The sequence below is a fragment of the Phallusia mammillata genome, chromosome 3, assembly GCF_965637545.1.
Source record: "Phallusia mammillata chromosome 3, kaPhaMamm4.hap1.1, whole genome shotgun sequence".
Lineage (NCBI taxonomy): Eukaryota > Metazoa > Chordata > Ascidiacea > Phlebobranchia > Ascidiidae > Phallusia > Phallusia mammillata.
The window spans coordinates 11,628,293-11,654,905 of NC_137254.1; the positions used below are offsets into that span (position 1 = coordinate 11,628,293).

The following is a 26,613-nucleotide window of genomic DNA, read 5'->3' on the forward strand; positions in this document are numbered from 1 at the left end:
TATTGATGAAACTTTGCGCACCCAAAAACTATTGCCAGCATTTCCTTTTCAATTTGTGCGTACTTTTGTTCAGTTTCGCTTAATGCTCGGGATGCATACTCGACAGGACCATTGTCTTGTAACAAGACAGCGCCCAAACCATGTTGCGATGCATCCACTTGAATTTTTAATGGCGAATTAGAGTCGTAAAATTTAAGTACTTTACCAGTTTGAGTAACTTGTTTCTTTACAGCGTTGAAAGCTGTTTCGTGTTCTGTTTCCCAGCACCACTGCTTGTGTTGGAGTAATTGCCTTAACACAGAAGTCTCTTCGGAAACCTGCGGCGAGAATTTGCGCAAGTAGTTAACCATTCCTAAAAAACACTGAAGTTCCTTTACGGATGTTGGCGATTTCATTTTTGATATTGCCTCAATACGTTTCGGATTGGGCTGAATGCCATTCTGTCCGATCACATGTCCAAAATACTCTACTTTCGGACAGCAAAATTTGCATTTGTCAAGATTAAGTTTAATACCTTGTTCCCGGCAACGTTGCAGCACTTGTCTCAAGTTATCTATTGCTTCATCTAACGTGTCCGCCCATAGCAATATATCGTCGATTATGGCAGCTTGTTTGGGTAAACCATGCAAGGCTTGTTCAATTCTCTGTTGAAAAACGTCTTGGGCCATTTTTAGACCAAATGGCATTCTTAAGAATTTGTATTTTCCGAAAATAGTGTTAAAAGTAGTAAGGTTTGAGGAAACTGAGTCGAGCGGAATTTGCCAATAGCCCGATCGTGCGTCTAATATCGAAAAGTATTTGGCACCAGATAATTTACTAAAAATGTCGTCAATAACCGGCAGTTGATAATGTTCTCTTTGGATTGCTCTGTTAAGAGGACGTGGATCCAAACAAAGGCGAACACTACCATTTTTCTTTTTAACAACTGCAATTGCGTTTACCCAGTCAGTGTACTCACATACAGGTTCAATAATTTTCTTTTTCACTAAGTAGTCGAGTTCGTCTTTCACTTTTTCCTGAATAGCAAACGGTATACGTCTTGGTGGACTTACGGACGGTTGAACACTGTTGTCTAAAATAATGTGGTAAGGCTCTGAAAAACATCCAATACCTTCAAACACATCTGAATATTCTTTACACAGATAGTCGGGAGTTTGACAGGGAATATTTTTATTTATTTGCATCAGTATTTTTATTAGGCCCAACTCTATGCTTGGTCTTAACCCCAAAATTGGTGGTGAATTTGAATGGACAACGTAAAACACTTCCGTGATTTCTTTATTCTTGTACGTGCATGTTAAATTAACTTTTCCAACAGGGCGGATTACTGATCCGCCATAAGCGACTAAAGTCACATTTGTTCTTTCCAGTTGAATGTCCTTCATTGCTGTTTTGAAATAACTGTGAGGGATGATGCTGGCTTGTGCCCCAGAGTCTATTTTGAATCTAATGGATAAACGTAGTCTATTAAAGAATATATCCACAAAAACTTGGTCCATCGTGGTAGAAAATGTTTCAACAGATGAAATCTCACCTTGACTATACTTGTAGCACACCTTTGCAAAATGATTCCATTCACCGCAGCTGAAACAGCGTTTTCCTTGTGCGGGACACCTCCGTTCACGACTATGCCTTGTTCCACATTTGTAACAGTGCTTGAGGGGAGCACGTGTAGAATATCGAGGTACCATCCCCACAGCATCAATTGGAGACCTTTCGTCCTTGTTTAAAGAAGTTAATTGCCTCTGCGCGAATTCGTCTCCCCGAACCACGTCGATGCACTGGTTTAGCGGCATGTCCGGTTCCTGTAACATTCTTTGAACCACTCTATCATTTCTAATGCCACAAATAATGCGATCTCTAATGAGACTGTCTTTAATGTCCCCAAATTCGCAGTTAGCTGCCAACAGCTTTAGCTCGGTTGCATAAGCATCAATTGTTTCATGATCCTCTTTATTTCTTACAAAGAATTTATACCGGTCCATAGCTAGATTTCGTTTAGGTTTGCAATATGCATCGAACTTATCAAGAATTACCTTCGGATTTTTTCTTTCATCATTACTGAGTTTCCATGTATTGTAAATGTCCCGTCCATCCTGACCGATGTAAAGCAAAAGATAACTACATTTCTCCACATTGGATTTTGCCGATAAAGGACCAGAAAAAGTCAGTTCAATCATTTGTCGCCATTTCCGAAAATTCTCGGCAACGTTTCCATTGTGAAAATCCATTTCTTGTTTGTTGCTTGGAAATTCCATTGCAAATCCAACACTTCTGACACCATGTAGTGTTTTATTGCCAGGAGCCAAAAGCACAACCGCACAGCATGCGCGCGTAACTAGAATGACCTCCAAGAAGGTGGAGAGGTACAAGAAAGACTACGTAGTAGAAAACCACCCAAGCGTATAAATACGTCACAAATTCACTACAACAACAACATAACATTCTATTTGAATAAGGTTGATGACAGCTTAGTGATCTCATTGCCATAAGCTCATAATATTATAAAAACTGTACATCTGAATTGATAAATTGACTAACAAAAGAGAAGATGGGAGGAACCACAAATGCCGTAAAGATGGAAAAAATGCTTCAAGCTCTGGAAGAAATTAAAAAAAGACAGGATAAGTTTGAATCTAAAATAGAGCAGGTTGACTCTAATTCTGTTTCCACCTTGCCTAAAGGCGTTTCCACAGAAGATCTACAGACGGAGGTGAAGGAGATGAGAAGTGCCCTCTCCACACTGGAAAAGGAGATGAAAAGCTTCAAGGAAAGGATCTCCGAATGCGAGCAAAGCATCGATGATCTAGAACAGGGGTGGGCAAACTACGGCCCGCGGGCCGCATGCGGCCCGGCAAAGGAGTTTGTGCGGCCCGCCAAATGTTCGCAAACTTTGAAGAGAAAGTGACCAAGCAACGCTGAATAGAATTATAAGCACAGGCGTAGAGCTTTAAAAATACCGGGGATGCGACTTGCCTAAACGCAGATACTTTTTACGTGCTTTAGCCGGTTGTTTCTGCCACGTTATTATGCAAATCGTCACTTGACACAATTTCTTTGTTCGATAAAGCAAAAACGGTTTACGTTTTCAAATACAGCCCACTTTGCAATGTTGACGCCAAAACTTTGGTCACTTTGGATCAAGTTTAGGTCGTTGCAGTTCTTTGCAAACGAACATTAAACACGGCTATTAAAAGCGGCTCGCATTGTTTAATGTTAGCGCAAGGAATTTATTAACAAAAAAACGTGGTGTAGCCTATGTTGAAACAAATGCTTGTTTATTTTTTAAAACAATTACAATTGTAGCGTTTCAACCAATGTGTGTACAATCATTAAAGTGACAACAAACGTATTTGCACATAGCTGAAAATATACTATGTTAATATTTTGGGCTAAATCAGGGGTACACAACGTGCGGCCGTAAGGCGACATGCGGCCGCGGAGACAAGTTTGTGCGGTCGTGGCCATGTATGTTAAAACACATGTACTGGGGGCCGTGACGTAACTAAAACTATTTTGCCTAATATTTTGATTTTCAAACAGCTTTCGTGAGACTGGAAAAAAAGATTACCAGCCTAGTGACCATATACGCCAGGCTTTTTATCCGCTTATTGTGTGCAAACAATGCGAAAGAACAGGCACCGCAATCGTCACAATACAGTTTATGACGTCATAAACAGTTAGCTCCGTTCAGCTAAACTAATGCACCAAGTTAGAAATTATTAATCTGGGCATTTTAGGCGACTTAAAATGATATATATATGTGATATAAACCAAATTCTTTACACAAGTTATTTTAAAACAAAAAAACAAGTAAGCAATTGGCGTCCGTTGGTGAAATACTATGCGGCCCGATAAGATTAAAAACCTTTGAATGCGGCCCTTGCACTGAAAAGTTTGCCCACCCCTGATCTAGAAGAATATGGGAGAAGAAACTGTCTCATCCTCCATGGAGCAAAAGAAATACCAAAGGGGAGTTACTCTAGACTGGTAGATTTCATACTACAAATTGTTAATTCAAAACTGAAGCTTAATTTCTCAGTCACTGCTGTGGACATTGACATTGCTCATGTCTTGCCAGCAAAAAAGGGTACCCCCTTGATTATTAAATTTGTCAGAAGGTCTGTACGGAACTGCATTTTTTTCAGTAAACGCCATCTTGCCGGAACCGGATTAACTATCACAGAATCATTGACAAGAAGACGGCTACAACTGCTAAGAAAGGTCCAGGAGAAGGTGGGGATGCGGTCTACATGGACTAGCAATGGAACCATCTTCATCATGGTCAATAACAAAAAAAAGGTAATACGTAGCATAGAAGACCTGCCAACCATTGCCTAAATTAGTAGTTCAGTTCTAGTGTGGTTATTAGCACACAGTGTGCTAGTTCCTTTCATTTATTTACTGTACCATTTTTTTTCTAAAATAAATGAGCACTGGCTTCAACAATGTCCTCTAAAAAAACACCTAAAAGGCCACGAAAGGACGCTCATAAAGAAAATCTTACTCCCTGTGAAAAGTCATGGGAAATGAACACGCAGCTACCATGTTCCTCCTTATCCCAACTTGAATTGCTGAATTTATTTAAATCACAAATGCCGGATACAGATGTCATTAATTCCCTTTTTGATAATGATCATGATAGTATTATTGCTGATTGTGACGATGAAATTACCACTGAAGGTAACCCCACCACCTGCAGCTATGCCATATCACATGAAATTAAAACAACTGCTCCTTCCAAACACACTTTTTCTGCATTGTGTGTGAATATTAGATCATTGACAAACCCAACTAATTTTTCAAAACTTGAATCTCTTGTGGCAAATATGAATGTTAAGCCCACAGTCATTTGTGTTAATGAAACTTGGATAAAACAGAATAACCCTGGTATTCATTGTTATCTACCTGGCTATAATTTCATATCAAATAGTCGTATCATCACAAATGGGGGAGGTGTAGGTTTATATATTGATAAAAGAATACCATATTCAATTTGTCAGGAACTAACAATAATGAATGAAAAAATATTTGAATCACTTTTTGTGCAAATTGCTTTCCCACATACAAAAATCATATGTGGAACAATCTACAGGTCACCAGGACAGGATGGTAAATGCCTTAGTGACTTTCAAAACACACTAACCTCAGCATTGACATTTATAGATAAAAAGCGAACCCCCGCATACATTCTTGGTGATTTTAACTTCAATTTATTAAAAACTAATGATAAACATGTAGATGATTTCACCACATCACTTTTCGAAAATTCATTTATTCCATTAATTAACAAACCCACACGAATAACAAACACTGGTAGTACATGCATTGATCACGTATGGACTAACGATCACAAACATAAGAGCACAAGCAACATTTTATTAGACTCTGTATCTGACCATTTACCTATTATAGTCCACACAGATGTCAAAACAATAAACAGTGATACTGTGCAACATCAAAGAAACTTCTGTGGTAAAAATATCAAACAGTTTGAACTACTTTTGATAGAAAGTGATGTTTCACAAGTCACAACCCATAATGACCCAAACCAGGCTTACAGTTCTTTAATGCATTTAATTCATCAGCCATTTAAACATTGTTTTCCATTGTTATCATCGAAACCTGTTCCTGAAAAACAATGTTGGTTTGATAAAGAACTACAAAATCTACAAATTTTAAAGCAAAAGTCATACAAAAAGTATCTGAATAAAAAGACAGATTGCAGAAAAGAAAAGTACAATAAAATCTGGAACACATACAATCACATGTTATCTAAAAAAAAACAGCACTACTACCACACATTATTCACCAGCATGAAACAAAACACCAAACGAACTTGGGCCATAGTTAATAAACTGCTAGGCAGGGTAAAGGAAAAGTCATCCAGTCCTATATTAATTGATAAAAGCAGCACAACTGACTCTCCAACCATAGCAAATCATTTTAATCAATACTTCGGCACAGTGGCGAAGGATCTGGCTTTAAAACTAGACCCACCCACAACACATTTTAATTCTTACCTGAAAAAAGATTGTCCTAATTCCATGTTCTTTTACCCCACCTGTCCTCGTGAACTTGATAAAGTCATACAATCCATGAAACCCAAACTTTCCTGTGGTTTTGATGAAATCCCAATTAAAATAATTAAAGCATTTCCTGAAAACATAATGCTTGGGTTGAGTCATGTTTTTAACTTATCATTTCAAACTGGCATTTTTTTAAATGATTTTAAAGAGGCTAAAATTATTCCCATCTATAAAAGAGGTGATCGAAAGTTAGCATCCAACTATCGACCAATAAGTTTGCTCTCAAACCTTTCCAAAGTAGTAGAACGGCTAGTCTACAATAGAGTCTACTCACTTTTAAAATCTACGAACTTTTTCTCTGACTGTCAATTCGGATTTCGAAAGCATCACTCCACAAGCCATGTAACCACCAAATTAATATCTGAGGTGACTGAGAGTTTGAACTTAAAGAATCAAACATTGGGTATATTTCTTGATCTGTCAAAGGCGTTTGATACAATTGATCACAAGATCATGTTAAAAAGCTTTTTTCTTGTGGAATTAGAGGTGTGGCATTAAACTGGTTTGAGAGCTATCTTTCTGGTCGATCACAGAGAGTTTCGTATAATAATTCTACATCAACAAATAAACTTGATATCCCGTTAGGGGTACCTCAAGGTTCAATATTGGGTCCATTGCTTTTCATTATATAAGTCAATGATTTGCCTAATTGCTTAAAGTATGGATCTCCCTTAATGTTTGCTGATGATACGACTATAATAATAAAAGCTAAACATATAAATGACCTGGAAATAAGAGCCAATTCTGATATGGAGGCAATTTATAATTGGTTACTGGCTAACAAACTTACCCTTAATATTAGCAAAACCAAAACAATGTTATTCCAATCTGGTGGACATTTACCAGTAAATGTAGCTATTAAAGACCAAAAGCTGGAACAAGTCAAATCCTTGCTGTTTCTGGGTGTAATCCTCAATGAAAAATTGTCTTGGAAGGAGCATATTGATAAAATTTATCAAAAATGCAAGCGCAACCTTGCAATCGTGACAAAGATTAAAAATTACTTACATAAGGACACACTTTTGAGCCTGTATCATTCCCTTATTATGTCACACATTCGCTACTGTATAATAAACTGGCATCACGGTCAGTCAGTTCTGATCGCAAAATTACAGGGTATCTGCAATAAATTTATAAAAATCATATTTGGTGTTAAGGGCTCTAGCAATATTGAAGATGCTATGAAAAATAACGGCTTACCTACAATAAATAATTGAGGTTTCAACATTTATGTTCAAGCATAACAATGATATGCTTCCATCCGCATTTGCTGATTACTTCAAAATTAACACTCCAAGCATCACCACGCGTGCCATCTCCAAATACCTCATACCCTATTATGGCACTTATACAAATCAGCAATCGATGCAATACATTGGCCCAAAAATATGGAATAGTATTCCAGAAGACCTTAGGAATACGAATTCTACAAGGCAATTTATTACAATTATTACTTCTTTTTATGTGCATGATGTGATAGCAACCTAAAACTGGAATGTAGGCGTTTGGTTCTCAGCGAAGCGCTTTTCCAGTTTTCAGGCCTCCACTCCACAAAGTCTCACTTATCAACGCACACTTGATACAACCACACTATATTTTTTGCCAATTGCGGAAAGTAACCCTGTATTTTCGTTACTAAAGTTGTCGATGTAACACGGAGTGCACTTTTGTTTTTTGTTTGTTTTTCATATCACTGACGTCGCCTCTTTTAACGTTAATGTTACGCCGCCATGTGTATTGTACATATCACTGCATGACCTATACACTATTTAATTATATTTTATATCACCCATAAATTTGCATTGATTTTTGTTTTTGTTTTTCACTTTGTAATCTACACACCCACAATGCTTGTTCTTTAAATGTAATAACGTCTTGAGCTCTTGGGTTAGATATTGCATATATTGTGGAACTGGTCACCTGCTGCTGTTTCTGTTTCTTGTTACAGGGAAATTTCATCCTTAAAGCGTCCGTTGAACAACCCTCAGTGACTTCACGTGCTGTCAATCGACTCCTATGCTGTGCCCTGTTTTTTTTTGTGTGTGTATTTGTTTTTTTTAGGCTTTTTTTGTTCTGTTATCTATTGTTGTTGTTTTTTATTTATTTATCCTTTGAACTATTATAATAAAGATAATTATTTCTAATTCCATTTAATGTGAATATTTCAAACAAATTCTCTAATTAACAATTCAATAATAGTCCTAATCTAGGATTTAAATTTTTATCATCGTTGTGTGTGTTCTTCCTTCCGGCGCTTGAAACTATCCGACAGGGTTTCTTTCGGTGGTTTCTTTTCCTGTCGAACCCCACCCTCTTTCCTAACACGGGTGGTTAGTTTATAGGGCCCCCTCGACTGGTCCCACCAACGTTCCCTCCCCAGTCGTGTTAACCATCACTGCGCCAACCTCACTTTCTTGTGAGCCCCAGTCACATAACGCTTTATAATACGGTGTAGCTGCAGCGCGTTTTGGTATCATCCACCAATTGTGCCCTTTACTGTTTTGCGCTTAATAACGTTTTAACGTTGCGCAGCTATTTCCGGCTTGGTGATTGTTTTTAGTGCTATTGTGTCGCTATGTTGTCTTTCACCAAGCGAAATAAACTCAACTCAACACCAGTTATTGTAAAGCAAATCACAGATCCGCCAGCAATAGCCAACACATTCAACAATTACTTTTCCACAGTTGGTAGTAAGAAAAATTCCATTCACCCCACAATCTCCATTATCGTTTCTCCCCCATCCTACTTCAAATTCATTTTAATTTGCAGCTATAGACATCAGTGAGGTATACAACATCATATTAGCATTGAATGAAAGGAAGGCGCCAGGACCACACAAACATCACATTTATGTGGCTTCTTTCCAGCGTGAGTCAAAGTGTGTCGTTTCAAATGTCCATCATCAATAAACCCTTTAATGCAAACATTACAAAGATGGGGTTTCTCTCAAGTGTGATTCATCAAAGGAACCCACATTGGTAAAATCGTTCCGTCGACTCTTTTCAAGGATGTTGTTGAATGATTGCAGACAAATAAATTTTTGTTGCAGCGCTCGGACCCGGATGGTTAGAGTTTTAATCGTATTTTTCCATATCTGAATTAACACTTATTATCTCAGCTGAATTTACTTTAGAATGTTAAAAAACATATGTAAATAATATTCTGCTACCGTCCCAAACAACTTGCACAATGGTTTCGAGTTCTGCATGTTTGCTTGCATTTACTACATGTGATGCGCAAAAAAATTGTTGTGTTTTTTTTCTTATCTATGTCCATGTTGTGTTTTTTAAGAGTAATGTGTAATGTATTTTGACTTTTAGCCTCCGAGTTTCATTCCTTGTTGCTATCTTCTATGTTTGAAGAATGGGGTGCAAGAAAACTGATAAGCTGTTAATAATTTTTTTACATTTTGTCGCCAAGAAAATAGAATGGTACGCACTAATTAGAGCTAGTTTGACTGCGCCTTTCTTCCTTTAGGTTCGCTTTGAGATTTTCATACATCGCACCACGTTTAAAAAGTTAAGACGATTTAGTTTGACGATTTTTCTAAATTCATTCTAGCTTGAAATAAATAATGTACCCGAAACAGACATGGCATTGTTTAGTTGCAACATGGTCCATCTAATGAACTTGTACATTGAAATATGCAAGCGCTGTTCTTAAGTGCGGAATTAAATCTAGGATAACTGCTAAGTCCATCAACTACCAAGAGCGTGTTATTAATCTGCAGTGTAGAACAATCCCGACATTTACCTACAACTTCCTGTATTCAAAGGAGTATTGATGAACTGAGTCATGTTAAACTGAAAAAGTGTTAATAGTATTAATACTTCACTGACACAATTCCTTACCATCGGCAAGATTGTATATAAGTTGTGCATCCTATTGTTTCAGAACGTTTTGAAACATCAGTATCAACCACTGACAAGTGAAGAGTAGAACGTAGAGAGGATGTTGGCTTTCATCGTTATGTGTTTGATCTTCCTTTTTACTAATTAGTTGATAACTCTTTTTGCTTTGCGACAAAACAGATAACGTAACATTTTTAACACCCAGCCTTACAGGTCTGTCTAGAAAAAAGAACTGTGAAGCTAAAGTAATGTTTTTTGTTTCTGCACTTGACTTTCTTTTACAGCACTTGACTTTTTTCTATTTGAATAAGGTATTGTGGTAAATTAACAGTAAAAAATGAAAAAAATGCAATGTCTCCATCTACTCCAAAAAAAGGCTGGAAAAACATCACATTCAACATGGATAAATAAAATTGATGTTGTATTGCAACAAACACAAGAAAACAACAAAAAGATGGATGCAATGATGGAAGAGATTCAAACTATTAGGAAAAGTCAGCAATTTCTCTCTGAGAAATATGATTGCATCCTAAAAAAAGGTAACAGAAAACGATGAAGAACTCAAAAAAGTAAAAACAGAACATGTACCACTGAAAAACGAAATTGAAGGAATGAAAAAACAACTAAGTGAAAGCAAAAACAAAATAAATGAACTAGAGCAATATGGAAGAAGGGACTGTTTAGAATTCAAAGGCATCAAGTACAACAACACGGAAAACACTGATGAGATTGTCATAGCGGTGTCAAAACAAGTTGGTGTGACCATAACATGCGGCCCACGAAGCTCTCCAATGCGGCCCACGAACAGTCAACAACAATTGTAGTATTTTGTCAGACTTTTATCTAATTACACTGAATTTGTCTTACTTTTCAAGTTGAAAGTTAGTACTTAAATTGACGTTTACCGAAACTAAATTTATACATGCAAATTCATATGTTATGAATAGAAACGATAGTAATTGAACCGTTCCTTAAAGTTTCAGTCAAGGGTGTACAACCCGCGGCCGTACGGCCACGTTGAAATATATGTACTGGCAGGCGTGATGTAATTAAAACTTCTTTGCCAAAACTTTTGATTTTCAAACTGCCCTAAACAGATTTTGTGTTACCGAAAAGAGTATTACCAGCCTTGTAGCCATATGCGACAGACTTTTTGTCGGCGTATTATGTGCAAACAATGCAAAAAACAGGTACAAAAAGCGTCACAATATAAATTATGACGTAATAATAGAGTTAAAACTGCGGGTCTTCACAATGTGGAGCTTAATCTGTATGAAAAGTTAGAAATTAATTTGGGATGGTATATATATGATATAAACCTTTTTCTTGTAATTTTTAAACAAAAACAGCAGATAATTGGCTGCCGTTGGTGAAATAAGGATCTGCAATGCGGTCGTCGTAGCGAAAAGGTTGTTTAAGTGTACAACTAGGTTAAAAATCACATGCGGCCCACAGCATAATTCCCAAACTGCAATGTGGCCCGCGAACCCCACGAGTTTGACACCCCTGGCCTAAAGCATGTATGTAAGTGTGTTATGTCATTGTCTATTTTATTATTAATGGTACTACACTGTCAAATGAACATTAAATTTGAAAATGACTAACAACGGGGCAAAATTTGTTGATATGCATGAATATAATTCCTTACTTTCTAATGTCAATAGCAATGATATTGTGTTGGTTCACTTTAATGTAAGAAGCTTATCAAAAAACCACGATCTTCTAGAAGAGTTTATCAATACCTGCAACACACAGCCAGATGTCATTGCCATCTCTGAAACTAAACTTAATGACCATACCTCTTCAAATGTGGACATATCTGGCTACAGGTTTGTGCACCATGACTCTGAAACCCATGCCGGTGGAGTTGGCTCGTATGTAAAAAATTCACTTAACTTCACAATTACCCACACATACCTCATTACAATGCCAAAATGTGAAAACATATGGATTAATCTACAGCTTCAGGACACAAAATATGCAATATTAGGGGTAATCTACAGGCATCCAAATTACAACATTTCTGAGTTTCACAAAAACCTAGAAAAATGCCTGTTTGCTTTGGCCAAAAAGAAAACTTTGTTCTACATTCTTGGTGATTTTAATATTGAACTCAATGCTGACAATTTACAATGCCACAACTACAAAGACATGACAGTAAGCCTAAATGTAAAATCACTAATTAACACATATTCTCACATAGCTCCCTCACTTACAAAATCTGCAATCGATCACATTTGTACAAATAATGATACAGGACAGCACATACCTGGTTTAATAGAATTCGACATATCCGATCATCTTCCAATATTTGTAATCATCAAGTACATCCCACATAAAATTGCAACCACATTCCGGAAATTCAGAACCTACAAAAACTTTAACTCCCAAAACTACTGTGAAGACATACTGCAAATTCAAGAAAGCATTGCACCACTTTTGTCTGTTGAAGAAAAAATAATACAAATGATTTCACTTTTACAAACAATAACAAACAAACATGCACCATATATAACATTACCAAAAAAGGCCTATCACAAACACTAACCATGGATCACAACGGGTATTCTAAATTCGATCACTACCAAAAACAAAATGTACAAAAAAACTCTCCACACAAGCAACAATAACATTACAACAACTTACAAAATTTATGCAAAAACACTTAAAAACGTCATGAAGAAATCAAAACAAATTTACTACACAAACATTTTTACAGTGAATAAAAATAATCCCAGGAAAACCTGGAAGGTAATTAAAAATATTACTTCACACACAAAAACTGAACACAACAACATAACACCAGTTATTGTAAAGCAAATCACAGATCCGCCAGCAATAGCCAACACATTCAACAATTACTTTTCCACAGTTGGTAGTAAGTAAAATTCCATTCACCCCACAATCTCCATTATCGTTTCTCCCCCATCCTACTTCAAATTCATTTTAATTTGCACCTATAGACATCAGTGAGCACATTCAATGAATGCGTAAATTCCAGTGTGTACCCAAACTGCCTGAAACTGGCAAAAGTCATTCCTATTTTGAAAGGGGGGAATTCTCAGTAAACATCCAATTACAGACCCATATCTCTTTTACCAACTGTGTCAAAAATTGTCGAACGATTAATTTAACTTTTCAAGTTCCAAAATGGCTTCAGACCTAAACACTCCACAGGATTGACCATAGCTGAAATACAGGACAAACTTGTTTCAAATTGTGATAATGGCAGCATCACCTGCGGAATTTTTCTGGATTTGGCAAAGGCATTTGATACCGTCGACCACTCCATTCTGTTACAAAAATTGGCTTGTTATGGATTCAGAGGTCATATACTAGATTTCAGACCGATCGACGGCGGTCGTTTATTTCACTCCACTGTGCTGCACATGCGCCTTGCTCTGCTGTGAACACCCGTTTGATTCGATATATTGCTTCGTCTGGTCATCTGTGATTTATACAAAAGCCTTTGGCAGCCTGGACTGATCACAATTACAAATGTAAGCAAGCAGCAAACCATAGTAATAACTGTAGTAATTTTCCTGTTAGTTTTGCTGTTTATTAACCTTAAAAGGAGTCGTCAAATTTTAATTATATTTGCAAAATCAATTCCCGTCTGACGAAGTGTGATACACTATTTTATAATAATGTCATTCGACATATAGCGGAGACTATTCATGAGGAACAAACGCTGTGGAGACGTTGACAAATGCAACATTGTAAGAAAGGATACCTGTAATTATCAATTGAAAATTAGAAATTAGTTCCGAATCATGGAAACTAAATATAAGTTAAAGTATGATACAAATATTTGATCGAGCATCGAGCAAGCATTTGCGCTATTTCCAATACTTTATGAAATTCCCTGAATACTTAATGTTAACTTTTATGCTTAAAATCAAAGTAAGTGTAGGCCTACGCCATAGCTTTTTGTAAAAATGCGATAAACCTCTGTGATGGCGGGTGTCTTTTCCAATTTCCGTGTTCAGCTTTGTATGGTGCAGTATGACTGCCTTAGATTCCAACATATGCATGCATTTAAATATGCTAAGACGATTCTAAATGACTTTAGAATTTTTCTGCAGTCACGATTTTTGCAAATGCAAACAGACTGAGGGCTTTGTGGTTTTATACAACAATCTATAGTTCAAATATCGAAATAAATGCTACAATACGTTTGCAAGACAATTTGGATGTATATTGATAATGTCAAATACGAGCTAGTACCACTGTGGCAAACAAGTTTTATGCAGCAATTTAAACCTAACCCTGTCTAACCCTGCGCAAGGTCTTTGTAAGATGAAAGTTTTTCAGCGCATTGATACTAATGACGAAGCAAAACAAACTGACTGAAACAGGCACACTAAGAAACCTATTTACAGTTTAACTCAGAAACGTATTTACACTTTATTTGGCCACGGTCAAACAATTTACCTCAGGTTGATTTTGCACAGGAATGCATTGGAACAATCAACGTAAAGAACGTTGAACTATATTCTCAAAGAATAAAAACATTTTCCAGCAACTGAAACAGTAAACAAACGAAGATAAATATGTACAAGGCTCACAAAATATTGTCAGTTCAGTATACATGTCCGATTTATCAGTCCTACAACATCGTCAGGTATGATTTAAAGTGGGGTTTCGTCCACAACTATCACGTTCACTCGACGGTCGGCTTCTGGCTGTTGACGTGGACGAAACTCACGCAAACGTTCACGAATATAATCATAAAGCATTTTCGGTGCGTTTGAGTAGATGAGAGGATTGAGGGAGCTGTTGATGGGAAGCAGGATTATTGCCGAAACTGCGTAAATCCATGGAGGTACAGTTGTTCCGCCGAAGTTCAAGAAAGCCATGATCGAAATTGGAATCCAGCAGAAGAAATCAGTGAAGATCAGTCGGATAATTTTCTTTTGCATTTCTGTGAAAAACAAAACAGTTTTACTGTTTGCTTTCATACACAAACACATCTAACTGGGTTTACCTTGGTTTTGTTTTTCCGCTCTTGGGTTTCTCACCCCCTCATTCACTTTTCTGCCACTGGCCGTTGACTTTTTGTAAATCCAAATGTACGTCACTGTCACAAATAGAAAAGCCAAGAAGTTGAGTATAATGATACCAAGTGAATATGCCCAAGCCTTGTCGGTTGGTTTAACGTAAAGTTTGCTAATGCAAACGCTGTTGGTGCTGTAGTATCTATGAAAAAATATTAATGCCTTTACACTCAATACTTTACAACCCATCAGAATTTGCAACTACATACCCGAAATATCCTGCAATGCTAAACATTTCAGTGTAGTTATAATCCTTGAGAACATACACAAAATCCGTCCAGGAATAAGCATTTTCCAGCTTTGCAACTGCAGTTTCATACTGCTGAGAATCGTGAGTAAAATTGTGTTGAAAATTTACAAACCGCTTCATAAAATTATCCATGCCTGCAGAAAATACAAAGATGTTTCCAACCGGATAAAAAATAAATCATACGTATCAGTTGAACTAATGAGCAAAAATACTCACAACAAGCTTACTTGAAAAGTCCACTGCAGCACTTTGGAAAAACGGGTTTTCCTTCATCCACGCTTTGGTTTCAAACAAATGTTCGAATTGGGATGTAAGAGGAATAAATGCCAGAGTGAAAGAAATTGACCACGACAATAGAATGGTAAGGATGACAACTTTAAGCTTCGGGTGCAGTGATGCGTTGAAAGGCTGCAAAAAATACTCCGTTACTTGACAAAACGTGGATGTACATATACACAACTGATTTCCTCACGTATTTTACAGCATAGAGTCGAAATGATGTCAATAGAACCATTGTGAATACTGATGTTTCGCTAGAAAGCAAAACCAATATTCCCATTGTAGTGCAACTTCCACTTGACCTCCAAACAAGGTCATTGGCGCAGTACTTTCCAGAGTAATGAACACCAGCTGCGCCCAGCATGAGGACTAGAAGATGGTTGGTGCGAAATGCAGACGTTTGTGGTTCTGTTGTCATTAACGTTTTCACTTCCGTAACCATGACGACCTGTGAGTAAAATTGTAAATTCAAACGTAATACTTCATGTGTTGTTTAGGTTAATGAAAAATTGTTGTGTTATAAGTAGAACAAGTCAAAACATACAAAATTTCCAAAGATTGCAAGAAAGCCCAAGATCCACACAACAGCTCGTAACAATGGATTAGCAATTAGCTCGTATCGCGAGGAGAAAATGTTCTCATCTGTTCTTGTCGACTTTGATGGACATTCGTCGCTCCAGTCAGAACAATCTCCAAATCCATTAAATTTCTGTTGGTTTGCAACACTTTTGTGTTGAAAACTAGAAACAACCAGTAGTCATTTAATGGATTATTACTTTTTCCTTTTTAACAAAGAGTGGTTGTTTGTTCTCGCAATAGAACCTTCCATCATTCGTGCAGTTTTTTTCGTCACTTTTATCATCGCAGTTTATAGTGAAATCACAAATCTCTGAGTTGCTAATGGAAACCTAAAACAAAGTATTATGTTATTATTCAGAATCATTTGTTTACAAAACAGCATACCTTAACTCCATTTAACGCTGGGCAAATGAATCTATCCTGCTTACTGCAATTTTCAGGTTGTTCGTCACTTCCGTCTTTACAATTGATGAAGCCATCGCAAACTTGAGATTGAGGGATGTTAAGAAGTCCATCGGTCGTGAGACAATCTTTGCGATGTTTGCAAAGACGAGGATCCTCATCGTGATTTAACCATCGATCACCGTTGGAGTAGTAAATATCAGATTTACAATCTCTTTTTCCGTCGCACAACAGTTCGGTATTTGTATGCAAACTCTTCCAATCGAAACATGCAAAACAATTTTGTCGATAAGAATAGCACAGACATGTTATCTTATATACGTTCTGACAAACAAGCTGGTATAAGCAGTTGCCCTTAATTTTACTTTAATTTACCCCACGCAATGGAAACATTATAGACGTATTGATGATGATAAGATGTCGGTTTGGGATCGAGAAAAGTATGGAGTCTTGAAACTGCAGCCCGAACAGGAAAATTCGTTAAAATTAAGCTCAAAACAGTATCAAAAATTATAACAACGAAGGAAAAATTACTACAGCCATGTGGCCTAGTGAAGTGCTTCCCTACCTTTTCCAGCTCGCGGCCCACTTAAAAAATTTTTTTTAGGGCGGACCACTGTTTAATATTGCGACAAAACCACAACGGAAAATAAACTAAATTAAGACAAAAAAATAATAACCGCAGAAGAAATACTTCTGTTAATGTGAATCCTGAGCTTACTCATTTGTCATGATGATAACACTACTACTTTCTAGGATTTTTTTGATTTTCTTTACTTTCCTTGCTTCAAAAAAAAAAAACGTTGCATTGCGTAGCTATATACGCAAAGACCAAATAAAGCTTACAAAGACAGTTCTAGCATAAAGGTTTTGCAACTAGTACAAGTACTGTTGTGATGCGACAATTGTAGTTTGTTTGTGTAATAAAGCTTTGTTTAACGTGATCTCGTGGCTTTTCTAGTGAGTAATATTATTATTTATCTTACGCGGCTTTTCTAGTGAGTAATATTATATTTTTGAGAAAAACGGTTTAATTTGAAAATACCTTTACACGAACTGTGTAACTTTTTTTAACTTCTATAGTCGTATGGTAATAGTTTGAAAAGCTTCGCGGCCCACCAGAAAGTACGTCGCGGACCACCAGTGGGCCGCGGCCGACCGGTTGGAAAGCGCTGGCCTAGTGTGATGTCGTGCTCGAATTAAGTTGGGGAAATCACCCAGTTATCGGAACACCCGTTTAAATAAAATGGAAAAACTCGACTCGACTTACAACTTTCTCGTGATACGAAATTAAACAAAACAAGCAATAATAAAATGTATACATATATGGAATACTAAGTTAAATCGCAAGTTATCATACTAAAACTTCGTCAAGAAAACGATAAATTAAAATATTAAAAAATCTATCTAATAAGTAAACAACATGTTTAATAAAGTTGTAGCAATAGAGAGCATGTCAAGTATAAATGGTGGTGCTTATCGACTAACATAAACATACAAACCAATCGCAAATCAACATTTAAGTGATAAGGAGGTTTTCTTGTCGCGCTAGTTTCTTAACATCACAACAGTGTGAAATTTTAAACCCATGTCACCAGTGTAAAATCCAGTTTGCTTGGTTTAAAACTTTAAATATTTAGTACGAAATCAGTGCGAAAAAGCAATTATTAAACGATAAACAAAATTTTAAGATTAATCTTTATCAGATTGGGACAAATTCATCAATTTGATAATTGCTAATTTCAATCAGCATCGTGAATTTTATTATCTTGTAGCAATAAGCCTGTTTACATGGAGCGTCTAAGCGTATTCAACACGCTTAATCGATACGCATTTCTCTCGTTTCCGAAAAAGGAAAAAGGCAAAGCGTATTGGAGATCTCCGATTGCCAATACGGCTGAAACAGGTGGTTTGAACACGCTTACGGCGCGAATACGCTTACAGGAACTTTTTGTGAACAGTTCGTCAAATGATGCTGATTTGTCAATTTTTTGCACAAATCAACTTGGATACTTTCAGTTGTTACTTATCCGCCTAGGTTGCAAGTTTAGTTTAGTTTTTAGTCCGAGTTGTTGTAAAATTGCATAAAATGATCTACTTCAGTTGAATAACTTGTGATTTAAGTAACAATTTAGTGTAGCAGCGGGATTCAAGAAGTTATATGTAAGCAGAAAAGACTCCCAGGAAACTACAGATGAACTACTAATTCATGGTAGCACTTTGTTAATTGCAATAAAGGCAAGTCTTTTTGTATGAAACCTTGCTAACGCAGTTAATTAGTTTAATTAACTGTCAACTTTTTATCCCCTATTTCTGGAAGTCTGTCGTGCGCAGCGTTATTAACTTTGGTATCCCGCTGCGTTTTGTCGTGCTGTACATTTGCACCCAACGTTTTCGCTTTAATGGTGTTGATAATGCCCTTTGTGCTGGTGGGCGAAACGTAAGCAAACTAACAAGTCTTTGAATAAAAACTGTGTTTGCTGTTGTTGTATCTCTTTGATAAAAAAGTTTGCTAAACATTTGTGGTTTATACTCAAGGTGATAGCAATAATAAATCATGTCAGGAAAAAATCTTTGGAATAAAGAAAATACAACTCTGCTTCTACAGATTATTGAGGAGCAGAAAGTTTTGTCCAAAATAGATGTAAATCTCAAAGAAACCAGCAGGTCTTCATGAATCTGCAAAAAAAAAACTCTTGCTGAGGAGCACCATTTGGAGTTTGACTGGTTTGTAGACTAACAAAAGCAGGAATTAAAAAAGTGAATGTCCTAAAACATGACCCCAATCATGACTTAGCATTTTTGTTTCTAAAATTAACCTTATGTGGTAGAGATTTATGGTCTTAAGCATTTTTCTGTTCAGCATTGTATTATGAGGGTGCAGTGCAACTTATGCATGTTTATATGTGTGAAGGTTACAGATAAGAACAAAATGGAAAAACCTCAAGGTATTATATTACAAAGAAAAAAGGAAGCTTGCAAAAAGTGGCAGTGGGAGAGCAGTTGGACCTTTCTATGACCAACTAGACAAATTGCTCGGAGAGAGACCAAGAGCTATGGTAATTTTTGTTGTAGATGAACAGTATCTAATTAATGTATTGAACAAATTTGTCTTTTATGTAAACCTCTGTGATACAAAAAAACTATTTAACAATGAAGTTTGTGCTTCAACCTGTTTTCAGGCTTTAAGTGGACTATCACAGGGGGTAGACACAACATTGGATCAATTTGGTAAGATATATATATTTTTTTCTTTGCCCACTTCATTTAACATATGTTTGTGGAAATGTAGGCAGTATGGATGATAGTCCCACCATCATTGAGGAACAAGAACCTGCAACCTCTGCTGATGAACCACAACAGCAAGTGGAAAACATAGAAGAGGAACAAGGCACTGATGGTAATATGTTCAGAAGCAATTTTTATTATTTCGTGCAATGAATGTCAGGTAAACTTTTGCATATTGTTTTTGCAAAAGCAGATCAACCCAGCACAAGCAGTGGGCAACAGCCACCAGAAAGTGAACCCCCTGCAGCAAAGAGATTGAAAAAGTCTCATAAAGGTATGCAAGTTGCTTTTGGTTGCAAAACTTTTGGCTTTTGGTTGTCTATTTGTCACTTTATGATGCCATTTCAAATTTGCATAGGAAAATTCGATGACAATTTTAAGATGCTAGCAGATGTTTTCAAAGAGCAGTGCGAAGAAGACTGAAAAAGTCGTGATAAAATAATGACTAAGATGACTGATGCTTTTATTGAGGGCATCAATCAACTTTCGCAGCAGCCTGCTGTTGTGGTGCAACTCGCTGACCCCTCGAAAACAGACAAATAGTGTGTTTACTGAGTATGACTGTTTTTTTTATATGTAGACTTCTTTCTTTAAAACCTTTCCTTCATACCTTCTGTACCTTCATTTCACCTGATTATTTTTAAAACACTGTACTTCTGCAATTTTGTTCTGTACTACTGTGCACATTTGTATATTTAGTGTTTTTTTGTATTTTTTCATGCAAAAATAAATACCATTGTGAACAAACACACACACAACTGATTTGATTTAAAATCTTTGAGACCGTCGTAGGGGTTGGGTTTGAAACAAATGTTCCTCTATGGCCTGACGAACTAGGGCTCCAGCACTGGTAGGGTCAACCTCAAGTGGCCGTATGTATGGTTGTGCAAGATTTGGATCAGTTACATCAGAACACTCAATAGCAGTGTGCTCTTGTTCACAAATATTGTGAAGTGCACAACAAGCTGAGATAATGTATGGAGCCAGTTCAACCGAAGCATCTACCTTTTTTTCCAAGAATGCGCCATCTGGCCTTAAGTCTTCCAAAGGAGTGTTTTTGCTTGTCTTCTTGCTCACAATACAGAAACATACACAGACAATCCCAGGTATACTTAAAAACTAAAAAAGTTGCTAATTTACGCTTGTCCATAACTTTGCAATGATCACCAACACTTTTCGCGCGAATCTGAAAACCTTCAATGCGATTCGCTTTGGAAGCCATGTAATTTTACGCTTCGGCGAATTGAACGCGTGACGTCACACAATGCGCATTAACTTTGCGATTCGATTCGCTCATGTAAACAGGGTTAATGTTAACATTTGTTTCCGGCGAGATGGAAACTCTGAAGCATAAATCGTGGTAGTTGTGTATCATTTTGTGCGATCATTTACATTGCGTGGCGAGTCCCACCTAACTTGTCTCCACTCATTATGTGTCTCTGTCGCATTAAACCGGATAGATTTGAGGAATCCACGGCCGAGAATAAGTACAAAAACGGAAACTTGTTTGTTACTTCCGTCGTTAACTATTTTGTTTATGTTACTGTTTTTTTTTCGTTTTTTTATTGCTAAACACCCAAAACCAGAATTATGTCCACAAAAAAGGGAGAGAAAAATGTTTAGACAACTTTATTTCGTTTTATAATCTACATCTACGCATGCTCCTATATAACCACTGATTGTAAAACAATTATGTATTGCATTTTCAAGTGGATAGATTAGCATCTAGAACCAAAGCATAAAACAACTTAAAACAACTGATATAATTACCCATCCAAATCCGTAACGACATAACCAATCGCCTTTAAGAATGGTGTCGGTTGTTGTTGAGTTTGAGCAATCGGACGGCATACTCCCATTACCACTAAATATATTCACATTATTTACCACAAAACCATTCACTATGTCCAGGCCTTAAACCAGTGGTTTTCAACCTTTTTTATGTCGCGACCCATTTTAGCAACAAAATTTAACTTGTGACTCACTTTCAAAAGTTTTCAGATTTATTTAATAATCACTAGAATAAACTCTCACTTTGTGATCAAACATTGGGTGTAAGAAGCTTGCTGGTCTGTTCGTTTTGCTTTTATATATTTTCATGTTTTTTCTGATAAATATTAGGAAAATATGAGTTGAAATCAAGTGGTTTGACTGTTTTATTGCTTTTATATGTTTTCAACATGTTATTTCTGATAAATATTTAATGTTAATCAAAAGGTTCCACGACCTGAGTAAAACGGCAAACGACCCCCACGGGTTGAAAACCAGTATATTAAACAAACGTATTCAAAGAATTCCATTTATATTATACGCGAACTTTAAAAACCTGTGTTCACACATACATTGACAACTTTCCACAATTCTTCACTTGGGTCGTTTCGCAAAGACACTCATCGCTCTTATCAGGACAGTCGATGACGTCATCACACACACTTGATCTTGAAATAGTCGTGGGGTCGTTTATGCACTGGAAGCACAAACTGTGATTAAAGGTGACAGACGGGAAACCGCGAATATCTCTGCAAAACAAAGACAACATTCAAAAATTCTTGTGGAATCGCTTAGGGTTATTATCATTTAAATTAAAAATACCTCGGATCTTCTTTTAGTTTCTCGTCAACCGATGTGAAGCAAAAATCAGCTGAATCGTCGCAATCCTGGATCGTATCAAATAGAAACCGCTGAGGCAATGTACAAATTTTGCCGTTTCTGACGCACTTGAAACCGTATCCGTTTGCGAGGGGCAGCGAGGGGCAGTTGTTACATGGATCGCCATCACACACTGATGAACGCTTCCAGCACACTGATTCCGAACACCAAAAGTGGGAGGGGCAGAGATGCTCACAGGGAGAATTTCCATCACATGGTACGTATGCATCGCATACTTGACTTTTTGTCAATGCACAGGAAGTGTTGGTTGGATCCAGTATATTGTAACAAACTCCATCAATGTCGAAACAATCACATCGTTTTCTTGAACTAAACAAATTGTATCTTTGCTACAAGTGTTATCTAACAACAAATAAACAAACCTACCTCTTATGCTTTGATAGAAGTTGGAAGTTTTCACACATTTCTGGAACTTTTTCATCACAACTACATTCATCGCTCATATCAGGACAATCTTTGGCGCCATTACACACACTTGATCTTGCAATGATCATTGAGTCATTTTTGCATTGAAAGCAGAATTGATTGTTGAATGAGGCAAACGAAGATTGCCGAAAGTCTCTACAAACACAGTAATAGTTATACTTTTTACAAATGACTAATATATATTACAGAGATATTTGCTTTTTAATTTGCTAAACGTGTGTAGATAAATGTGATGCGCAATTTGCTTCAAGAAATTTCATCTTAAAAACCAATGAATCTGCCACTGTATTTTATGTGTTTTACAAAAACAAATGCATTTTTTATAACGGTCACGAGTGCCTGAAAACAACGTAAAAACTGGATAAAACCAATAAATAGAAGCAAAAAGAACGAAAATGCACATACGCACAGGCCAACCGCATAAAAACTGTCTTTCGTGACTGCATTTATGGCGCTGATAAAACCACTAAAAAAGGGCGAGAGTAAGATTAGGAAACAAAACGAAAATAGGAAACGCGGTATTAAAAACAAAGCTATTGCATTCATCGAACGGCCGGAAGGACCATCGCTTGAATATTGATTGTGGCGCCATCAGATTTAGCCATTTATTTTCACAAACATCCAATTTTTCTGTGCGAGGTGTTACACTGTGCAGTGCCTAACTTTTATTTAAAAATGTCGGAAATGTTTACTTTGGAAATGATGAAGGAGGGCCTTGCTGTCACCCCCTACACTTATGTCAGATGTCCAGCAAACAGCTCAATGTGTGTTCCATCGGGTCGAAAACTAACTTTTCGTTTGGCTGGTAACGTATATGCCGTAGCCTCGACGTATATACTGTAGTTTCCTTTTGCAAAAAACGTCCCCCCCCCAAGTTTTCAATTGCAGACATCAGAACAAAAATAGAATTGTTTGGGCTACTTCCTTCCAGACATGGGGCCATTCGTCATTCGCAGTGGCGGCTCGTGCCTAAAACTTGTGGGGGTGCTGCCTTCATTGAACATGTATAAGTTGGCAATATATAGAAAACCTACATTTATAGTTTTCTAGCCATTGTTTTGTGTAGAAAAACAAGTAATACAAATCTTAATTAGAAACTCCATTGTGACGTAATTTATGTTACGCAATAGTGTACACGATTGTAAATAGCAGACGATATCATTTGTGTATTTTGTTTACTTGCACAGCGTCGGCTAAACTGTTTAGCCTAAACACCATAACATGCAGTAATAATGTGGAACAAAAACACACGTGACACAGCTCGAAACAAAGCGGTTGTAAATATGGTAAAACACAACAAGAATATAGAAAAAAAGTAATGATTCGACAAAAGTTAAAGTATTTCAGTTCGACACCATTTAAAAAATGGTCATGTTTCATTTAAGTAACGTCACAGTCAGCGTTTTCAACATATTATATGACACTTCACAGATAATAATTGTCACACAAAAAACTAGCCATACAGCTGGTTATTGGTATCATAACTGACAAATTTAACAACCACTTTACATTTGTGTCAGAACTTGTTTATTTTAACATCTTTTTTTGAATTTTTGTGTACAGACTATTATTTGTCTTTCAGATTTTTAACTGCTATAATTGCTGCTTTATTTGCTGGCAAATAGCTTATAATTGCTATTTTAAGTGCAAAACTCCTTCAAGCTTTAAAATTTACAACACTCTCACTTAAACTTAAACCATATTATTAAACCTTGTGCTTCCTTTTAGGTTTGCATCCAAACTGTTTTGCCTTTGAGAGCTCATGGAAGCAGCAAAAAGGATTTTTCATCCTGGTAATTTCGCTTGTCAAAACATCATCTAGATTATTTTCAAAGTAACCATGAACATCAGATCTACAGAAACATTTTCATTTCACTAACTAGTATTTCTTTGTCAACAATAGGATGTGCTTGGTGGTCACTACTATCTTGTCTGTAGAATGTTCATTCTTAAGAAACACTTCCCGTGAAGCAATTTAGCAGCTACTGTTCAATACTCATCTTTTTCATCATGTACACGTAAGGGAGTTTCAAACTTTTCACAGAACATAATGCAGTCTTTTATTCTGAGCAAAATTTAACGATTTTTTTCCACTTTTTTGTTGTGTTCAATAATTGAAAGTCTATATACGCCTCACTAAGTTTTTCCTTAATATTTACAGTTCCCAAAAGTGAAAGTGAAACATCATTGTCCACATGCTTCTTTGACTTAATGCACGAATACAATTCGTATAGTTAAGGCTAACTATTCAATCAACACGAATACAAAAGCTTGATTGCATTTATTCGAATACAATTCGAATGGTTGGTGAATGTTACAGACGTAAGAATTCGAAAAATCGAATACATGTCTACATTTGCTCGAATACAATTCGAATTGTTGCTTTTTCATCGCCGTTAGATTTTGAAAAATCGAATACACGGTTTGAATACCATTCGAATTGCTAATAGCTTTTAAATGACAACTTTGCTTTGTTGTTGCGAAACAATGACAAGAATAATTTTGGGTATGACGCCACATAGGTGTTATTGTGGTGCAAAGCAGGCAGCATAGAGTATTTTCTAGCACATGGCAGTCAGTATTTGGGTGCTCTACAGCAGACCTGTCGACTTTAGGATATGTTTGCGTTGGAAATTTGTTTTAGATTTCTTTCAGTGTGTAAGGTAAAGAAATTGGTCTCGAAAGTGTGTTGTCCTCTAAAGTATGGGAAAAAAGAATCCACAAAATTTCGTACTTTAGGAAAAATGGCAAATATATTTCTCGCCATTCCCGCTTCTTCTGCTCCTGTTGAGCGGGTTTTCAGTACAAGTGAAAAGATTTTTTCGACCGGAGAGATGCAGACTTAGCGACAAAACGTTCGAACGGCTTATGTGTATAAAAATCAACAAACATTTTCTTCTGTGATGTGTCTCGTATGTAGACTGTACGTGTATATGTACATTACGCTTTCGTTAAATGTTTTTTGTTTGAGTTGCATTTTGTTTCGATGGTATTTGTGGAAAAATTAGCAGTTTATTAACATAAATATTGGTTATTGTATGATACTAGATTACCTGGATTATTTCTGTGCCGCCAGTTACTGCAAAAATACATTTTTTCATGAAGGCCTATTATTCAAGTTGCGTGACTTTGACAGTTGTACTATTAATCGTGACTAATAAATTAAACTTTTAATTCGAATACAACTCGAATTGCTGGCTCTCTAAAAGTGCGTAACTATTCATGAATACAAATACGTGGTTAGTTTGAGACGAATACTATTCGAATAGACGGTTTGCTATTCATGAATACGAATACCTAATTCTTTTTATTCGAGTACAATCCGAATGGTTGTCTTTAGTTGGTTTATTAAGTATTTGTCACAGTATTCATGAATATGAATACCAGATGGGTGCATTCGAATGCTATTGGAATTGTAGGTCTCTTGCGTCAACCGAAGAATTCGTGAATACAAACAATTTAACATGCCAATTCGAATTCGAATTTGCTGAAACTTAAAATTACGCATTTTTTTACGAATACGAATACATTGTTGGTTTTATTCGAATAGTATTCGAATTGTCAGTAGTTGTATTTTTGTCAAGTATTCATGAATACGAATACTTGACTCGCTTTATTCAAATACAATTCGAATTAATGGCACTTAAAAACTGATAAAATATTCATCAATTCGAATACATCCATGCAGGTATTCGTAGAGTATTCGAATGCTAGTGTTACGT

At 36.5% G+C, this 26,613-nt stretch overlaps 1 protein-coding gene and 2 long non-coding RNA genes across 5 annotated transcripts; 1 reads left to right on the forward strand and 2 right to left on the reverse strand.

Moving 5' to 3' along the window:
* Positions 1 to 5,286: 5,286 nt before the first annotated feature.
* Positions 5,287 to 6,230, reverse strand: LOC145217516 (uncharacterized). The gene is made up of 2 exons (XR_013857411.1): positions 6,024 to 6,230; positions 5,287 to 5,631 (listed from the first exon to the last, which is right to left on the reverse strand). It is a non-coding gene; the product is annotated as an uncharacterized LOC145217516 (long non-coding RNA).
* Positions 6,231 to 10,344: 4,114 nt separating this feature from the next.
* On the reverse strand, positions 10,345 to 12,272 carry LOC145217525 (uncharacterized). Its single transcript, XR_013857423.1, has 2 exons — positions 12,210 to 12,272; positions 10,345 to 11,208 (listed from the first exon to the last, which is right to left on the reverse strand). It is a non-coding gene; the product is annotated as an uncharacterized LOC145217525 (long non-coding RNA).
* Positions 12,273 to 18,746: 6,474 nt separating this feature from the next.
* LOC145217513 (uncharacterized) lies at positions 18,747 to 20,553 on the forward strand. Of its 3 annotated transcripts, none has more exons than XM_080084786.1 (6): positions 18,747 to 19,267; positions 19,422 to 19,566; positions 19,690 to 19,738; positions 19,800 to 19,907; positions 19,986 to 20,069; positions 20,154 to 20,553. In XM_080084786.1, exons 2-6 carry the CDS (start codon positions 19,564 to 19,566, stop codon positions 20,216 to 20,218), a joined length of 309 nt encoding a protein of 102 aa, XP_079940912.1. In that variant the 5' UTR covers positions 18,747 to 19,267; positions 19,422 to 19,563; the 3' UTR covers positions 20,219 to 20,553. The 3 variants fall into 3 exon arrangements, with proteins under 3 accessions (XP_079940912.1, XP_079940911.1, XP_079940913.1); XM_080084785.1 differs by having other exon boundaries at positions 18,747 to 19,234; XM_080084787.1 differs by having other exon boundaries at positions 18,754 to 19,234; positions 19,989 to 20,069.
* Positions 20,554 to 26,613: the final 6,060 nt, after the last annotated feature.